This window comes from Gobio gobio, assembly GCF_949357685.1.
Source record: "Gobio gobio genome assembly, chromosome: 21".
NCBI classification, from domain to species: domain Eukaryota; kingdom Metazoa; phylum Chordata; class Actinopteri; order Cypriniformes; family Gobionidae; genus Gobio; species Gobio gobio.
This window is the reverse complement of record NC_137117.1, coordinates 24,367,703-24,386,156: the sequence shown is the minus strand read 5'-3', so window position 1 is coordinate 24,386,156 and position 18,454 is coordinate 24,367,703. Positions and strand designations below refer to the sequence as shown.

The 18,454-nt window shown below is 37.2% G+C and overlaps 2 protein-coding genes across 4 annotated transcripts in view; one reads left to right on the top strand and one right to left on the bottom strand.

The window, feature by feature from the left end:
• Window positions 1-4,474: 4,474 nt before the first annotated feature.
• Window positions 4,475-14,616, top strand: olfml3a (olfactomedin-like 3a). The gene is made up of 3 exons (XM_079801821.1): window positions 4,475-4,774; window positions 7,980-8,262; window positions 10,885-14,616. Exons 1-3 carry the CDS (start codon window positions 4,664-4,666, stop codon window positions 11,673-11,675), a joined length of 1,185 nt encoding a protein of 394 aa, XP_079657947.1. The 5' UTR covers window positions 4,475-4,663; the 3' UTR covers window positions 11,676-14,616.
• syt6a (synaptotagmin VIa) overlaps window positions 13,905-18,454 on the bottom strand; it is an 82,117-nt gene continuing 77,567 nt past the window's right edge. For all 3 annotated transcript variants that reach the window (XM_079801818.1, XM_079801819.1, XM_079801820.1), the window contains 2 exons: window positions 17,534-17,684; window positions 13,905-16,239 (listed from right to left, as the gene is read on the bottom strand). In XM_079801818.1, the coding sequence (XP_079657944.1) occupies window positions 16,168-16,239; window positions 17,534-17,684 (223 nt within the window). In that variant the 3' untranslated portion in view covers window positions 13,905-16,167. The remainder of the gene's footprint in view (window positions 16,240-17,533; window positions 17,685-18,454) is intronic.

The following is an 18,454-nucleotide window of genomic DNA, read 5'->3' as shown; positions in this document are numbered from 1 at the left end:
CAGGTAAGCAACGCACATGCACCCGGCCATCCACGTGATGTAAAAGAAAACGTGATTCATCAGACCAGGGGTCCGTTCTTCGTACCTCGCTTAATACATCTGAGATGATTTGACAGATCCCAGATCTTCTAATCGTGATAACTGATCTCTGGCTAATTTAGTGCTTCAAACGATGCGTATTGGATTAAAATATCGGGATTAAATTGTCTGAGATTACTGCGCGTTCTCATGTTCCCTGAAGAGGGCATAGATATGCATCAATAAATACTCGAAACCCCGATCAGCAATGCAGCGATTGGCTGGCGACAAGACAGCAACGTAATGACATTATTTAATTAAAAAAGTCACCTGGCGAAAAACTTGATGAATTAAAAAACAAAAACAAATTTCTGGACCTTTTATAAGGAAACAACATAAGTTATAATAGATAAATGTAATGTGCATTGTTTATCTTAAACATGATTCCCAGTTATTTGTATATATTCACGATTTTATAGTATTTTTACACCCTTTAATTTTTTAACCCTTTAAAGTGTTTTATTAGCAATATTTAATTCAATTTGAAGCAGATTTGTTACGTGACCGTATTAATTAAAGTTTCTTAAGGGTCAAGATCAAGTTATCTGCATCTCCTGCGCTGCATCAAGCCATCCCCATATTATCTGTCACCACTGAAATGAATGCACGGCTCAGAGTGACGTTACAGCATGTGTGCAAGACTCCAATAAAACGATTAAGTAATTATTCTATCAAAAATAAATCTCTCAATCAAGTGGCCGTGTCAATAGTATTATACACAACATTATAATATTATTTTCAAATACATTTTAATATTATTGTTATTATTTAAAATTATTATTGCCCCTGGTTCAGTAAGAAACTCTTGTGATAAAGTAGCAGTGGTTGGGACAAATTTTAACTATCAACACCGCTTAAAAAGATGCAATCTGATCCTGTTTACATGAAATAAGCCTGCTCGCGAGCAGGTTTAAGCTTACGGACCTGTATCTATGACAGCAAGTTCAGAATGAGCTTCGAAGAACCAAACAATCCAAAATCATGCCAAATCGTCAACAATCAAATCCAGCTAACTGAGTTAGCGACATACGAAGAACGGATCCCAGGCCGCCTTCTTCCATTGCTCCGTGGTCCAGTTCTGATGCTCAATGTCCACTGTTGGTGCTTTCGGCGGTGGACAGGGGTCAGCATGGGCACCCTGACTGGTCTGCGGCTATGTAGCCCCATACGCAACAAACTGCAATGCACTGCGTATTCTGACACCTTTCTATCAGAACCAGCATTAAGGTTTTGAGCAATTTGAGCTACAGTAGCTTGCCTGTTTGATCGGATCATGACCCTGAGGTTTGATCTTGGTCGCCCATGACCCTGTTGCCGGTTCACTATTATTCTTTCCTTGGACCACTTTTGGTAGATACTGACCACTGCAGATGGGGAACACCCCACAAGAGCTGCAGTTTTGGAGATGCTCTGACCCAGTCGTGACTCTAGTCATCACAATTTGGCCCTTATCACAATCTCTCAAATCCTTAAGCTTGCCCATTTTTCCTGCTTCTAACACATCAATATTGAGGACAAAATGTTCACTTGCTGCCTAATATATCCCACCCACTAACAGGTGCCGTGATGAAGAGATAATCAGAGTTATTCACTTCACCTGTCAGTGGTCATAATGGTATGCCTGATCGATATCGATATATACTTTTAAAATATGACTTGTGTTTAGCATCACATGCATAGCTACAGATCTGGTCAATGACATACAATATTTCTGATTGCTCAACAAGGTTCATGGCCCCCAGTCTGCAAGAAACTGAGAGTGTTGCCATGACGACATGCACCAGCTGCACAAGTGAGACATAAAAATAGTATGAAAATCAGAAAGACAGGAAAAAGGTTAAAACATCATTCCATATATCTTATATTTAATTTATTATTTATTTTCTGGGGGACGTGGGCTTTCTGTGGAATGATAAACAATTACAAAAATATGTTTATTAAAACAATAGGACAAAAAACATTCAGTCTATTTCTGTTGTGTTTGTGTGAATATTGAGTATTTCCTCTTTTTATTCAGGGTCGTTCACTTTGTTAGTTTTCCTCAGTTACACATAGCCTATTGGAAAGTGTTGAAATTGGCATTTGTCCTTGGATATATGGTATTGAGCTCAGGTTGCATGAATCCTTGATAGAGCTCATTTGTCTGTCAAAACAAAAGGTCAGTTTCTTCACTCACTTCACCTGAAGAGCACACTCTGAGAATGAAGAAGGTAAGTAAAACAGTACAAAGCATTTTTTATTCACAGTATTGACCCAGTCAAATCTCACATTCTTTCCTAACAACATTCTTTAGTTCTAAGAGATTTTCTTCTGAGAATTGAGGAAAATATACTTGGTTGGTCATGAAGAGAGATTTAATCAAAAAAAAAAAAACTGCAATATGTGAATGATTTTCCTTCAGTTTGACTTTCAAAGGATCTTCAATTGCATTTCACTTTAAATAAACCGAGTGCCCTTTCACTGGCATTTGCATTACCAGGATGATTTGATTTCCTGATCCACGTATAATAAGTTTCTCATTAAGCGAACATGATGAAAGTTTTACTTTTGGATGGAGGTTTGACAGTTACAAATGGGATTGTTGACATATTTTCCATTAGTATGTTATAAGCAATTGAAAAAAGCGCAAATGTCAGAGCATGTCAAAACTTCTGAAGGGTCCCAAACTGTGTAGACCCGTAGGGGTTAAAGAGCCTCTATTATGGATTTTTGAAAATTACCTTTCATGTAGTGTGTAACATAGTTCTAGGTGAATGAAAACATCCTGCAAAGTTTTAAATCTGAAAGAGCACCGTATATAAAGTTATTGTCTCTCAAAAGTAAGAGTCGACTCTGAGTCAATTAAACGAATAGTTTTTAAACGAATCACACGCCATTTGGTTGTCAAGACGAAACATTAGCATATTGCCCGATGCCCGTCCAATTATTGCGGGCGCAGACACCAGGGAAACCTTGAACCCCCACAAACACTGCAGCTTCATGAAGATATTGGATAGCATCATGTCGAAAAGACGTTGTGCTCTACAATGAGTTTATTGTGTTTGATATTGTGTAGGTCTCTGGTTGACCGGCTAACTCACGTTATCACCGTCTTACTGAAATACTACTGTAAATCAGCTGTGGGCTGCAGTATTACCTAAAACTGTGTCTATTAATACAGATTGTCTGTCATTCTTACTACTTTGAGTAAAGATAAAGGATGGAGCAAGGTTTGTTTTACAAACTTTAATTTTAACTTACATCAGTCATTCATGTTAGTGCTTGGCTAAGGTATGTGCAGTTATTGATACAGTTCCCACATATGCAGCGCAATACATTAGAAACACACACACATGTTTGTTGATGGACGCACACTTGTTAATGGTGAGGAATTACAGTTGAAACATCTCATAATGTAACTTAAACTGAATAGCATCACTGAGAATAACTAGTTCTTCCATTTTTTTATCATCGATTCGGACTGGCGCTGGGATTGATGTAAAATTGACGTCATCGTTACTGTCTTTACAGTGTGTACAATCGCTGATCATTAGGAAGCCTCCGGACGGAGCTGGAGTTCAGTTATGGTAATGGCCGTTTAGCTTCTGAAATACGCGCTGTACGCGGTAGACCAGTCACAACAGACTGGGCCATCTGACCAATCAGAGCAGAGTAGGCTTGTGGAAAGGAGGGATTTTGAAAGACTGATTCATCCATCGAGTCGTTTCAGAATCATTGAACTCTGTGGTGATGGGCAATGTATATTATGAGAAAATGAAACCATGCATTTTTTGACATTTGATGCATGTAAACCTGTTGTTGGAGACCTCCAAAACTAAATTAGGAAACTTTAAAATAGCATAATAGGGGCACTTTAATTCAGAACAAATTCCTTTGTCATATTTAACTACTTTAACCACAATTTTACCAATTTGTTGAATAAAGTTGCATGTATATGTGATAATTTGTGCATATGTAGCTATGTAGCTATCAGACTGTTATACACTCTTAAAAATAAAGGTTCTTTATTGGGATAAATGGTTCTATGAAGAAAGTTTAACATCCATGGAACCTTTCTATTGCACAAAAGGTTCTTTATAGTGAAAAAAGGTTCTCCAGATAATTATTTTTAGAATAAGAACTGTTCACATGCAGAAAGGTTTTTTGGAGAACCCAAAATGGTTCTTCTATTGCAATGCCAAAAAAAAACCCCTTTTGGAACTTTTCTTTTAAAGAGTGTTTTATTACAAGACTGCAGAAATTGGTACTAATAGGCTAACTTGTATGTTTCTTATAGACATTAGTACATTTCTACTGTACTTCAGTGACTCAATCTTTCAGGCACACTACATGGCTCTCTTTTGAGGACGGAGAGAGGCCAGAGATACATGGCTCCTCCCTCAGTATAAGTAAAAACATTCCAGCCAAGTGAGAGAGCCAGCGAATTTGAAACCCTGGAAGTCACTGTTTTTTGGTCCCTTCTCCTTGTGAGCACTCACACGCTTACTAGAAGACAAGGACGCCCCATAAGCAGCTGCAGTACATCTTTTTTGAGTGTTCTTTTGTTTTGTGGAGTACCTAAAAGCGTCCCTTATCCAAAGCCACCATGAAAGCCACCATATTTTTCATTCTCCTGAGCGTTTTGCCTCATTCCAGAGGTCAGTACCACTATCAGGGCCTGATGAACTACCTGGAAAACAGGATGCTCGCTATGGAGGTAAGAGAATTTTGGTTCATCTGGCCACATTTCAATACTGTCTGCAGTCCTGCTAGTTTTCAGCCATTTTACAGAGGCGTCCACTTTTCTGGACATACGTCAGAACTCTGAAACAATGCTAGTTCGGAGAGTTCTTTACATTTATTCAACTTGGCAACACTTGAAAATGTTGGCAATGTCTGTAGCACAGTTTGTTCAAAGTAAGAGTACAGACATTCTGAAGTTACTCAGTCCCTCAGACACAGCAGTGACTTCTCAAACCAAAGAACCACAGCTAAGATCAACAGACAATACGTCTTCTTCTAAGCTGGTTCATGTCTACTTAAGATGTACTGTAGTCTTACTTTTGTGTATACTGAGTGAAGTTGTACCCCAGAGCAGAGAAACATCTCCCTGATTGACAGAATAGTTTGTCTCAGCAATTTTGTTCTCAGTGAAGCTGGGCTAAAAAATCCTAACACTAATTCAATAAGCAAAATAATTACTCATGATTATGTAGACACTTCATTAAAATAATGAATTTATTCAGTCAATTTACATGTCATACAGTATGCAGACAGGACTATCTTGATTACCTGAATCAGCAGGAGTCCACTGCACATGGTGTTATTAAAATAAGTGTGAGGTATGGTACAACAAGATCAAAAGCCCATTCTTTAGAGTTTTTTGTCTGGTTTGAAAGTTGTTGTTTTTTTAATCTAGTCCCAAAGTATACAAAGACTGAAAAAATATTTCGTTTTTAATTAATATTTATGGAGTAACAAAAGTTATGCGAAACAAAGTTTGTTTAGATTCAAAATCATGTAAAATTAATGTCAGCTAGAGCAGCTAGCCTGGAGCAAAAGGCCCCTGGGTCACAGTGATATGGTGTACATATTAAATGGACATAGGGAGTGCAGAATTATTAGGCACGTTGATTTTCTGATCATATTTTTTTTCCAGGCATATTTGACCAATTCCAAACCACAGTAATCCTAATAACTACTATTGATTTAGTATTTAATAATGTATAAGTGATATATAATTGTTCATAAGGCTGGAAATGAAAATCACCTTATATTCAGGTGTGCAGAATTATTAGGCATGTTTTCTTTTACAGATAAATTGAGCCAAAAAAGAGATTTAACTCAGACTGAAAAGTCACAAAGTATTAAATGCCCATGAGAAGGATGCAATAATAATGCAATACTAGACATTGCAGTTAAGGTGTGACCATTGGACAGTGAAATGCTCGTTGGGTCAGCAGGATCTGACAAAAACAGGTGGTGAAGAAAAGACACCTGTTAACTGCAAAAGAATTAAGAATTAAGGTGAAGAATTAAGGGTGAAACCATCAGGAAGCCTTTAGTCTCCAGCGCCACCATTTTCCAGAGCTGCAACCTACCTGGAGTCTCCAGAAGTGCAAGGTGTCAGGATCTCAGAGACTTCAGTTAGGTAAGGAATCCTAAAAAATGACCCCCACTAAATAAGAATCATAAGCTGAAGTGTTGTAAAATACATGAAGAAGGTTTTTTTATAGGCTTTATGGACAGATAGGTTGAGAATGACTCTTGAAGGACCAGCACCACATCCTCTAGTACCACTGTTTGAAGAATTCATCTTCCAGAATCTGGCAGTACGTTTTGGGAGTTCATTTTTAGTCCATCTCTGCAAAACGGACTTCAGGATGGACTAAAATTAACTCCCAAAACGTACTGCCAGATTCTGGAAGATGAATTCTTCAAACAGTGGTACTAGAGGATGTGGTGCTGGTCCTTCAAGAGTCATTCTCAACCTATCTGTCCATAAAGCCTATAAAAAAACCTTCTTCATGTATTTTACAATACTTCAGCTTGTGATTCTTATCTAGTGGGGGTCATTTTTTAGGATTCTTTACCTAACTGAAGTCTCTGAGATCCTGACACCTTGCACTTCTGGAGACTCCAGGTAGGTTGCAGCTCTGGAAAATGGTGGCGCTGGAGACTAAAGGGTTCCTGATGGTTTCACCCTTAATTCTTCACCTTAATTCTTAATTCTTTTGCAGTTAACAGGTGTCTTTTCTTCACCACCTGTTTTTGTCAGATCCTGCTGACCCAACGAGCATTTCACTGTCCAATGGTCACACCTTAACTGCAATGTCTAGTATTGCATTAGTATTGCATCCTTCTCATGGGCATTTAATACTTTTTGACTTTTCAGTCTGAGTTAAATCTCTTTTTATTTATACTCTTCAATTTATCTGTAAAAGAAAACATGCCTAATAATTCTGCACACCTGAATATAAGGTGATTTTCATTTCCAGCCTTATGAACAATTATATATCACTTATACATTATTAAATACTAAATCAATAGTAGTTATTAGGATTACTGTGGTTTGGAATTGGTCAAATGTGCCTGGAAAAAAAATATGATCAGAAAATCAACGTGCCTAATAATTCTGCACTCCCTGTATACTGAAAATTTGGCACCATATTCAAGTACTTTAAATATAGTAATATATCTTTGGGACAAGATATGTTCTGTAGCTCCTGCAACAATGAGGTTTTGTACCTCAAATCATTTCTCTCATTTTATATAGAAATTAATACTTTTATTGAGCAAGATTGCATTTAATTGATCAAAAGTCACCGTAAAGCCAGTTATAATGTTAAAAATTTTCTTTTGAACCTTGTTTTCATCAAAGAATCCTAAAAAGTAGCATGCTTTCAACAAAAATGTTAAGCAGCACAACTGTTTTCAACATTGATAATATGTTAAAATAATAATATTATATACTATCAAGTCACTAAATAGTTGTAACTGCATTGTATAAGAATATAACTGATTTGTGGAACTGAAGGGTATAAAAAATTGTAGACTCCTTCAACTCCGCAAGAACAGGTGAAAAATTGTAGAGGGAAGGATTTTTCACAATTTGTTAAAAAAAATATGTATTGAATTTTAACTGGGCTCTTGTTTTAATAGCCTCAGATATTACTCAGGTTCTCCATCTCCTGTATTCAGATAACATTGATTTTGCCTTTGACTGGAAAAAAGAGGCTGACAAATGCTGTCCAGAATGACTCAACACTTCTAAACCACCTGCAGGCCTTCAATAAAGCACAGAAAACTATTCACCACTGGGATACATGTAACATAGGAAAGAATTTGCTGCACTTTTTCATCTGGCTGCAGATCATCTTTAACAATTACGTGACTCATTAGTGTATTTGTCTTTCTTCCAGGAACGCATTGCCCTGTGGCATGAACAGAACAACCGCTACAACTCCGACCTGAAGGAATTCAGGCAGCAGGCTGCAGACCTGTTGGAGAAGTTGGGCAAGGAGCACAGTAAACTGCGTTCGGACATGGAGGGTGCAGGAGCACGGGTAGACCGCGTGGAGCGTGAGATGGACTATATTGAAACCAAGAATCCACCTAAGCCTTGTGTGAAAGCAGCAGACAAAATGGTGGAACAGGACGTGGTCGTCAAAGAGAGGAAGAAGGAAGACTTCTTTGAGCTGTCTGGTGAGTTGGGGAAATCAGGTTTTGACAGCTGAAGCCCAACTTTTGATCATGTACTTTCGGTTTTAGCCTTGACATACTCTTGGTCGAGGGAGACTAGCTATATTTAGCCTAACATTACAAACCAGACCAGTTTAGGGGGGACATTTCCAGAATTCTCCCTGGAAAATTGTAATACTGGAAAATCAAATTGGGAAGGAAAATAGCTGCAATTCAAGACAGAGAGGATGAACAAAAAGCATGTGCTTTGATTTTAAGACATTTGTATTTTATGAGAACTTACACTGAGGATTTATTTATTTAGAGGAAATGTGCTGCATCCTGATAATTAGGAAACCAGGAACAAAGAATCAAGCCAATCAGTTCACTAGATTAGCCATTTGGCTTTTGTGGTTTTAATGTTACGCAATTGCTGGGTTCTAGCCTATTTTGTTATCCAGAATGTTGTATTCAAAGCAGATGAATGTATTTGTGTTTCATATGCCTGTTTATCGGACACCTTTACCGTTCATCTGTCTCCACTGAAGTACAGTGTTGTTACCAATAAATCCACTGAAGGCTGAATCCAAATTCCAGTCAATTAAATGTATTTATTTATTTTCAAACAAAATAGATATTTGTATACTTTAAACACTACGGTTCAAAAGTTTGGGGTTGGTAAGATTTTTTTATGTTTTCGGAAGAAGTCTCTTATGCTCACTAAGGCTGCATTTATTTGATAAAAAATAAAGTAAAACCATTATATTGTGAAATTTCATTACAATTTAAAAGAACTGTTTTATATTTTAATATATTTTAAAATGTATTTTATTCCTGTGATGCAAAGCTGAATTTTCAGCATCATTACTCCAGTCTTCAGTGTCACATGATTCTTCAGAAATCATTCTAATAGGCTGATTTGGTGATCAAGAAACATTTATTAATGTTATCAATTTTGAAAACAGTTGTGTTGCTTAATATGTTTGTGAAATACATGATATACATTCTTTGATTAATATAAAAATACAGCATTTATTGGAAATGTATATTTTTTTAACAATGTCTCTGCTAAATCTATCAAAAGTAGAGAATTACTGGCAAGGGAATATACAAATAAAAAGTGATTTAAAATAGCACATTAGCATTTCCTTGATTGGATGATTGCTATAAGCCCTGATTTATTTTTAATACAATTTTAGCTACAAAATGTGACAAATCATGACAGGAGAAACTAATAAAGCCTAACACATTTTTAATAAATTGTGTCTTTGAATTGTTGGGGTAACAGCTTAGGACCCAGGACCAGTAGTGAAAAATGAAGACCAGGAGTCAGGAGTCAGATTAATTAAAGAAAATTTTACTGAAGAATAGTGCAGTTTCATCAGCAGAAGCCAGCTCAAGAGGAGTTCGTAGGCCGCACTCCCTCTAACAGTCTCCCCGCCTCCGTCTAACGTACATACAATTATCAGAACAGTTATACTGTTTTCAAGGTCTAGACACGTCATTACTGCCATGTGGAATGATTCTGATTGGTTCTAACAACATGCAACGTAAGCAACTTTCCACACGTAGACAGATAGGAGCATATATCTCTAAAAATGCGTAGACTTGATGTCGCCCAGGCCCAGATTAGTCCCCAGTGACCTCGGAGGTCACGGAAAAGCGTCTAAAGGTCTGGCATCGCCTGCAGGAAGGCCCATATCCAATACTGGATCTGCACAAATCATACAACGCACACACACAATACTCCAGAGAATACCAGTTTTCATCAAGGTCGGGACATCTTAACTAACTATCAACAAAGCACTTCTCCAAAACATGCTGATACTACATTTAGTACAGAAGTGACTTTATTCTATAAAGAAAGAAAAGTATCAGAGAGGTACATTTCTCCCCAAAAGAGTCACATAGCTGTTACATGGATGACCCCAGGGGTCACCTCAGTAAGACATATAGTTAACACATGCTGATCTCGTTTTACTCCCTGGAGTGTATTACAACACCAAGGACAGTTGCCTGTCAGCACGTCTTGACACAGACATCAGAGCAGCTCCTGAATAATCTGGATTCAAAAGCACAGAGCAACTAAAACACTACAATATCCAAAATCACTCCTTGAATATAGAGAACTGATTTATCAAATGTAGGAAATGGTTATAACTTGATTATCATTCATTCTTATTTTAATATTTAACATAAAATCATTATTGAAGGATATGTGTCTGATGAAGAGACAAGTGATGTTTGGCTTGACCCTTGACCCTTCAGAATAATGTCTTAGAAATAGTTCCCAATGGCCTGTATATTAAAATCAAGATGTATTAACATTCGAGCTTGTTAATTCTCTCACAATCCTGCACATTTATAGAAGCATACATGACATTTAAGGGTGGATCTTTCATGAATGTGGAGGCTTGCATTAGTTTTAACTTCTTCTTTCTGACAAAATTTTCACATTTAAGTTTTCTAGGTTTATTTCTTTCATAAAGAAACAAAAGCATTTAAACTCGATTTCTTTTTTCATAATGCTGTCCTCCAGTGCTTTTGCAAACTAAGCAGTCTGTGTAAATTGCTTTCAGAGTTTGCAATATTAATCTCTCCAGTACGCTCTCCAGTGACATTAATCATGTTTGTTTTCTTTGACAGTGTGCGTGAACATTGTATCCAGTCTAAAGGCAATGAAGATCCTTAAGAGGTTGGGGAGCCCGAAAGGTGTCTGGACCAAAGATTCCAGGTCAGCAAAAGTATACATCTTCAACGGCACATCCGACAACATGCTGTACGAATTCAACTCGGTGCGAGAGCTCTCTGCTTCATCAGGCGTATCAAAGGGCAGGCAGATCACTGTTCCCACCGCTTGGAATGGGACCGGTCACGCAGTCTATGATGGCTTTCTCTATTACATCAGTGAAAGTTCAGAGCTCCAAGTTATCAAATATGACCTCAAGAACGGTTCGGTTGCAGACAGTGCAGTGCTTCCCATGGAGGACCGCAGCCCAGTGTACCAACTCAATCCAGAGACGCTGGTGGACCTGGTGGCGGATGAGGATGGGCTATGGGCGCTGTATCCGGCTGGAGACACTATTAATCTTGCTAAGATGGACTCTAACTCTCTGGATATAGAGCAGATGTGGGATACGGCGTGTCCAAGAAACAACGCGGAAGCTGCTTTTATTGTCTGCGGCACAGTCTATGTGGTTTACAACACCAAGCCGCCGAGCCGCTCACGTGTGCAGTGTGTGTTCGATGTGAATGACATGGTAAGCAGCGGCGAGGCCCCTCTGATTTATTTCCCCAGGCGCTACGGGGCCCATTCCAGCCTCAAATACAATCCTGAGGAGCGGCAGCTCTATGCATGGGATGATGGATACCAAATTCTGTATAAGCTAGTGCTGAAGAAGAAGCTTTGGGCGATAATGCCACCACCTGAGGAATAGTGGCCCCTTTTAGCTTTTAAAAGGCTTTATGTTCCTGGCTACAAAAAGTTTGTGTTCCTGAAAATGAAAATCCTGTCATTATTTACTCCCCTTCATGTTGTCAGAGTCAATATGGCTTCTTCTTCCATGAAACTTTTCCATGCAACATGAATCTTTTCCATTCAATTAAAATGGATGAGGATTGAGGTGTACAATCATCAAAAAGGACGCAAAACCACCATAAAAGTAATCTTCTATGAGTCAGAACTTTTAAATGAATTGGCTGATCCAGTTCTCAAACTGGTCTGGGATGCGTTTTCCATACAACAAGGCAACTCGCTGCTTAACTATCATAAAATGATACAACGTTGAAGAAATCAACTACCTAGTCACGACACCTTATTGTCGCAAATTTGTTGTTCAACCATGTTGGTTAATGATGTCACGCGGTGGAGTAAAAACGTATTTCAATGAATTCGTTTGAGATTGAATTAATGCTACATTTTTGGCTATAAATTACGGACATGGCATCTGAGGAGTAATTCTCATTTTTCTATTTTGCTTTATTTCCAGATTCAATCATAGGCTTGTTCTTACATACGCACATGCGAATGGTGCTTTGACTCTTTTGACGAGACGTAAATTACATTTGTATGTATTCTAAATAAAAGATACAGATTGTAGTGAATGTCAGCTTGCTTATTAATATTAAGGATTAAGGATTTATTAAGTTCAGATGTCATGCAAACAAGAAACTATTAACTTTTTTCAGAGTCCCAAGCAGTCAACTTTGCGATGCTGTTTGCAAATTTTCGTTGGGACTATAGTTTCGGGAAACAGACTCATTGAATTTGTTGGAACTTGCGACCATAGTTGGCTAACGATTTGAATGATTTGTTCACGACTGAACCTGTTCTCAAGTTCAATTCACTGATTCAGTGATTCAGTTGCAGCAGTTAAAGGGTTAGTTCACCCAAAAATGAAAATAATGTAATTTATTACTCACCCTCATGCTGTTCCACACCCGTAAGACCTCCGTTCATCTTCGGAACACAAATTTAGATATTTTTGTTGAAATCCGAAGGCTCAGTGAGGCCTGCATAGGCATCAATGTAATTTACACTCTCAAGATCCATTAATGTACTAAAAACATATTTAAATCAGTCCATGTGAGTACAGTGGTATAAATATTAATATTATAAAGCGACAAGAATATTTTTTGTGTGCCAAAAAAAGTGAAATAACCACATGTAGTGATAACCGATTTCAAAACACTGCTTCATGAAGCTTCGGAGCGGAAACAAATCAGAGAGTCGATTCAGTGGTTCGGAGCTCCAAAGTCACGTGATTTCAGCAGTTTGGCGGTTTGACACGCGATCCACATCAGGATTCGACTCACTGATTCGTTTCCGAGCCGAAGCTTCATGAAGCAGTGTTTTGAAATCGGTTATCACTATATAAGTTGTTATTTAGTTTTTATGGCGCACGAAAAATATTCTCGTCACTTTATAACATTAATGGATCTTGAGAGTGTAAAGTACATGGATGCCTATGCAGGCCTCACTGAGCCTTCGGATTTCAACAAAAAAACCTTCTTTTGTGTTCCGAAGATGAACAGAGGTCTTACGGGTGTGGAACGGCATGAGGGTCAGGAATAAATTACAGAATTTTCATTTTTGGGTTAACTAACCCTTTAACGGCTCACTGAATTATCTGTTAGGTTAAACAACTTAAATTTGGGTCTAATTCTCACATAAAGCTATCATGACTTTTTGTGTGAAACGAACAAACAAACAAAATGTAATAAAATAGGAATCTGAAGATGAATGATAGTTTTAATTAGGGTACCTGCACCTGTAATTCGAACCCTAATCTATTTCTACAGTACAGAATTCAATCTAAACAACTTAGTTTTCCAAATAAAGTTATTGTATAACTTCAGAAGACAATATAGTGGCTTATATAAGTTGTATAAGTGGACCTCTATTAATACTTTTTATGGTGGTTTAAGTCCCCATCCATTGTAATTGAATAGAAAACGGAATACAGCAAAGTGATGAAATAAAGCCATGAGTGTGAGTAAATGATGACAGATGTTTAATTTCTGGGTGAACTAATCCTTTAAATTTATCAACACACAAATATATTGCTTTTGTTGCACATTTCAGACAATCTGCAGTCTCTATAACGTAACCCACTATTTGTGATTTTTAAGATGGAAGTTCACAAGAGTGAAAGAGAAGCAACTCTATCCTTGAAATAACTGAACCAACATTTTATTTTGGCATTTTTGAAATACAAGAACCTTTTCAAACATTACAAGTTATATTGCAAGTACAAATGATCAATACAAAATTAGAAAGTTGTTCAGATTCACAAGGGGGCAGAAACAGGTTGTTAAAACACCAGCACACAAGAGTTAGTGATGAGGTAAAGAACCAGATCTGAACCGTATTAACTTTACATTCACCTACAGAAACACACTTTATATTATCTGAGTATTACAACATTGGTGATATTGTAAAAACAGGACCAAAATGTTTGTCACTTTGTCACAACCATTTGACTTGGAATTAAAGATTCTGTTAAAATATTAAATCTATTTGACTATATATAAATGTAAAGCTTAACAGTTACCCTATGAGACGATGGAGGGCATTATGTAAAATAGCCCCAAGTGCCATGTATATTTCAAGATATTTCAACACCACCAACTGGAGCGTAAAGTCATTGCTATAGAATCTTGAGCTTTGCCCGCCATCTTACAATGAACTTCCTGCATAGGTTGTCTTTATCAGGGGTCATCTTTATGACAGATGTTGTGTGCATTTAAATTGTCCATCTTTTCTTATTTGAAAGATATAGTCAAAATCTCCAGGGAGGACTTGGAAGGGAGGCTCTGAACTAATTCAGTTATTTCTGTGCATCTATGTTTTGATTTCCAGCATATGCAGTATGTGTGTAAAAAAAAAAAAAATTAAGACAGGAGAATATACTGCAGTAATCATAATTTATCATCTTTTTCTGTTAAATTTAAATTCCAAGTTAAATTGTGTTATGAATGAATGTAAAACAAAACATAGAAACCACCGGGATAAAATATTGCGGGCAATGGAACTGTTTAATTTTTTAACATTATAACATTATTTTGACTGCTCTGTTGAGCATTAAATATTATAAAAATAACACTTGGGCAAGATAGCATGACTTTTTGTTGTTGTTTGAGAAATGGATTAGTTGACAGTTATATTGAATTGTTTGGTTATACATATATTTCCATGTTACAGTTCTGCTGGATAGAGACTGTACAGTACCACACTATTTTATTCACATTTCAAATATCCCTCCTTTTTACACATAATTATTGTGAAATAAAACAAACAAATGAATCTGAAGACGTACGTTAGTTTCTTACTTTTATGATGCAATGTCAACCCTGCTCTTTTATACCTGCTCTTTTATATAGTTTGAGCATTGTTTACTCTAGACAATGTGTCAAAATATGGAAAACTTTGACAGTCCAATATAACTTGCAATAAAATTACATGTCAAAAGATGAATGAGATGTCAGCGTTAGATTGAATCAGCAGGAGGGTTCACAGAGGAGTTGAATTGCTATTAAATTCAGTGCTACTAAGATACAGAACCTCTTTAAATGCTATTAAAACAACGTGACTAAAACCCACATAAATCAAGACGGATCTCTATGGATATTTCAGCACACTTGCCTTAAATGGCCACATTTGTACCTGGTCTTGACGGTGAATTGTAATAATCACCTAAATTTATTCAGCTACATGTGAAATGTTTTTGTGTGTGAACAGGAAGTTCTTTACATGTAAACCATCAGTGTTTCGTCAAGAATTGAATGGATAGGAACAATTTGTTGTGCTCTTATATATTCAGACAGTCTCTTTTTACACATAACATTTATACAACATCTATAAGTCGATAAATATTTTAAAACGTACACCTTCTCACAGGTTTCATACAAGGATTCGACAGAGAAAATAGTTTGTTCATAGTATAGCACATGACAAATCCATTCACGTTCTCTTTTTCTCACTCGCACAAAACATTGTCTCAATATTTTTAATACCACTTTTTTCTCACTTCATTGTTAGGACTTCCAGTAGTTGATCCTACTTTCGTACACAAAGGCCTTTGCAGCATTGGGAAGAAACTTCTGTTTGCTTCAGGAAAATTAATATTGGAAAGAAACATCTCCGCTGACGATACCAAGCTATTCTAGGAACACAAGCTGGCTTTGTAGAGTATTCTAGGTACAAAGGTTTGTACAACACTTCCAAGAATTGACTGAGGATCATATGGACTGGAAGAGCTTGAACACGAGGAACATCGGGGCAGAGATAGCAGGGTCTGATCTTAGATCATTGTTTGGGAACCATCTAAATCAACCCATAGGGGAAAGTAGCAGGGCTCTCGTTTTCATTGGACAGACAAATGGACAACAGCTAGGACGCCGAGCCTTTAGGTTTACATATGGCTCTGATCAAGGGCTGGCAGGAGGTTTGGGGGAGGGGCAAGACCCCTGACTGTCAAAACTGGCCGTTCTAGCTTTCCACTGTAAGAAAAGACATATGAAAAACCCATCATTGAGAGCATTATAGAGACGAAGCAGCACAGCAGAGGAGATGCACTCTATACAGAGCAAATATTTCTCAAAAGAGTGAATTTTACACATTTTTAGATACAAAATGTTATTTTATATATATATAAAAAAATACAATGCTTTTAATTATACTGAGTAATGCAAATCTAATCTAATCATGTTCCAGCAAACTGCATAAATGAAGCTACAAATTAAATAACTAATTCTCAACCTGATTTTTCTCAAGCTTTTATGTAATTATTTGCTTATATACAGTTGTAAAAATCAGAATTGAATAGCCTGTTTCTCATATACTAGCAGAAAAATTCTCTGGCACACTCATTTATTCCATACAAACTTAATTAGAAGGGACAATAATTTCAATAATGGTGATTTCCAATAAAACCTAATTTAACTCAAAACGGTACAGATAACAGAAATCAGTACTGGAAACACAACCATACCCCTTTAAAAATGACCAAAAACAATGGCTTACAGTCTATATAAGCCACCAGTTATTATTTCTCTGGCCAACTAATTAAATATTGAGATGAAAGAGTGTGTGGCCACGTCCCCAAACACAATGCAGAGATGCCCAGATAGGACCTCAGCTGAAACAACAGTATTTTTAGATTAATTTGAATTAATTTACATAACTTTGTAAAAAAATAAAGACAATGTTTATTAAAATGGCTTGTTTTTATTTTTAACAGTTTTTTGTAAGTATTAAATTGAATGAAGAGAGCAAAATGCGATAACATAGCGACGAATTCATGTTTTCCTCATGATTAACTCTTGACCACATTTCAGAATAGGGGACAGAATTTCAGTGTGTGAATTAAAATCAACACTGGCATATTCCACTCATGTATTATTCATGAAGTACAAGGCTGAGGATGTGACTATAGGGGATCTGAATATTTACAAAGAGAGATTGGCGACTGGTCAGAAATGAATTTGCATTTAAAAAACCTATAGTTCTTAGTTCTATATAAACCAGGGGTGTCCAAACTTGGCCCTGGATTGCCACTGTCATGCAGAGTCTGTCCAACTTGCCTCAACACACCAGCCTGGAAGTTTCTAGTATGCCCAGTAAGACCTTGATTAGCTGGTTCAAATGTGTTTACTTGGGGTTGAAGCTGAACTCTGCAGGACAGTGGCCTTCCAGGAGCAGAATGTTATACGCCTGATATAAACACTAATTCAGAGGGTTATTCTACCTACCCTTCACATTTATGGTTGCATTCCTGGAGGAAGGGTTACTCACCACTTTTTCCGATTTCTTAGGCTCCAGCAGGGGGTGCCAGTGTGCAATTGGCTTACGGGGGTATGCAAGCATCTCATTCCAGTGGTCTCTACCTAAACCTTCAACACCACAGCCCAAACGGCACACGCCAATTATCTCATTGTGGCCCACCCTGCAAGATTAGATTTGTTTGTTAAAGAATTATCTATGCATTGGTATATCCGTCAAACATCCACTCTGGCAATGAATAATGTAACAAAGTTTGCATGACCCAAAAGCATTTTGTTAAAAGACAATATGTGTTTGCCTGCCAGTGCAACTGGCCTCTTTTGCACCAAGTTATGTGTGTAAAAATATGTGCATATTCGGACTCAGAGAGACTAGCTGTAGTGCCACAGGATAAAGAAATCAACATACATTTACCTCAGTGGTGCTGAACTTTACGTGAGTCCTTTTGTGAACCCAAGGAAGAGAATTATGAAATAGCAGATCCTGACATCTAATCGTGTGTGTGTGTGTGCGTGTTCTTGTCATGGACACTATCAGACTGACTGCTCGAGACTTGACAATATTGGGTAAAATGCACCCGGTTCTTTGAGCAGTTCAAGTAGAGAGGTGAGTGGGGAATGCGGTGACATCTGACCTTTTCATCTTCCTACTTAAGCACATGTACCATGTGATCATTCTGATGTCTGGCGATCCTGCTCTTCTAATATATCCTGTACAGGTTGTTTCAATATTTCTTTGTTTGGGTTGTGTGCCTTGAGTTTCTGTACAACCCCATTTCCAGAGAAGTTTTGTAAAATGCAATAAAATCAAGAATTTGTGGTTTGTTAATTCTCTTGAACCTGTACTTAACTGACAACAGTACAAAGAAAATATTTCTAATGTTTTCACTGACCAAATTAATAAACACATTTTTATTTTATGGCTGCTCCAAAA

What these genes read in the sequence shown, in the direction of transcription:
- olfml3a (XM_079801821.1), top strand. Translation starts at nt 4,664, where the DNA reads ATGAAAGCCACCATATTTTTCATTCTCCTGAGCGTTTTGCCTCATTCC. An exon ending in ACAGGATGCTCGCTATGGAG is followed by an intron (nt 4,775 to 7,979) that starts GTAAGAGAATTT and finishes TCTTTCTTCCAG; the next exon opens with GAACGCATTGCCCTGTGGCA. An exon ending in AGACTTCTTTGAGCTGTCTG is followed by an intron (nt 8,263 to 10,884) that starts GTGAGTTGGGGA and finishes TTTCTTTGACAG; the next exon opens with TGTGCGTGAACATTGTATCC.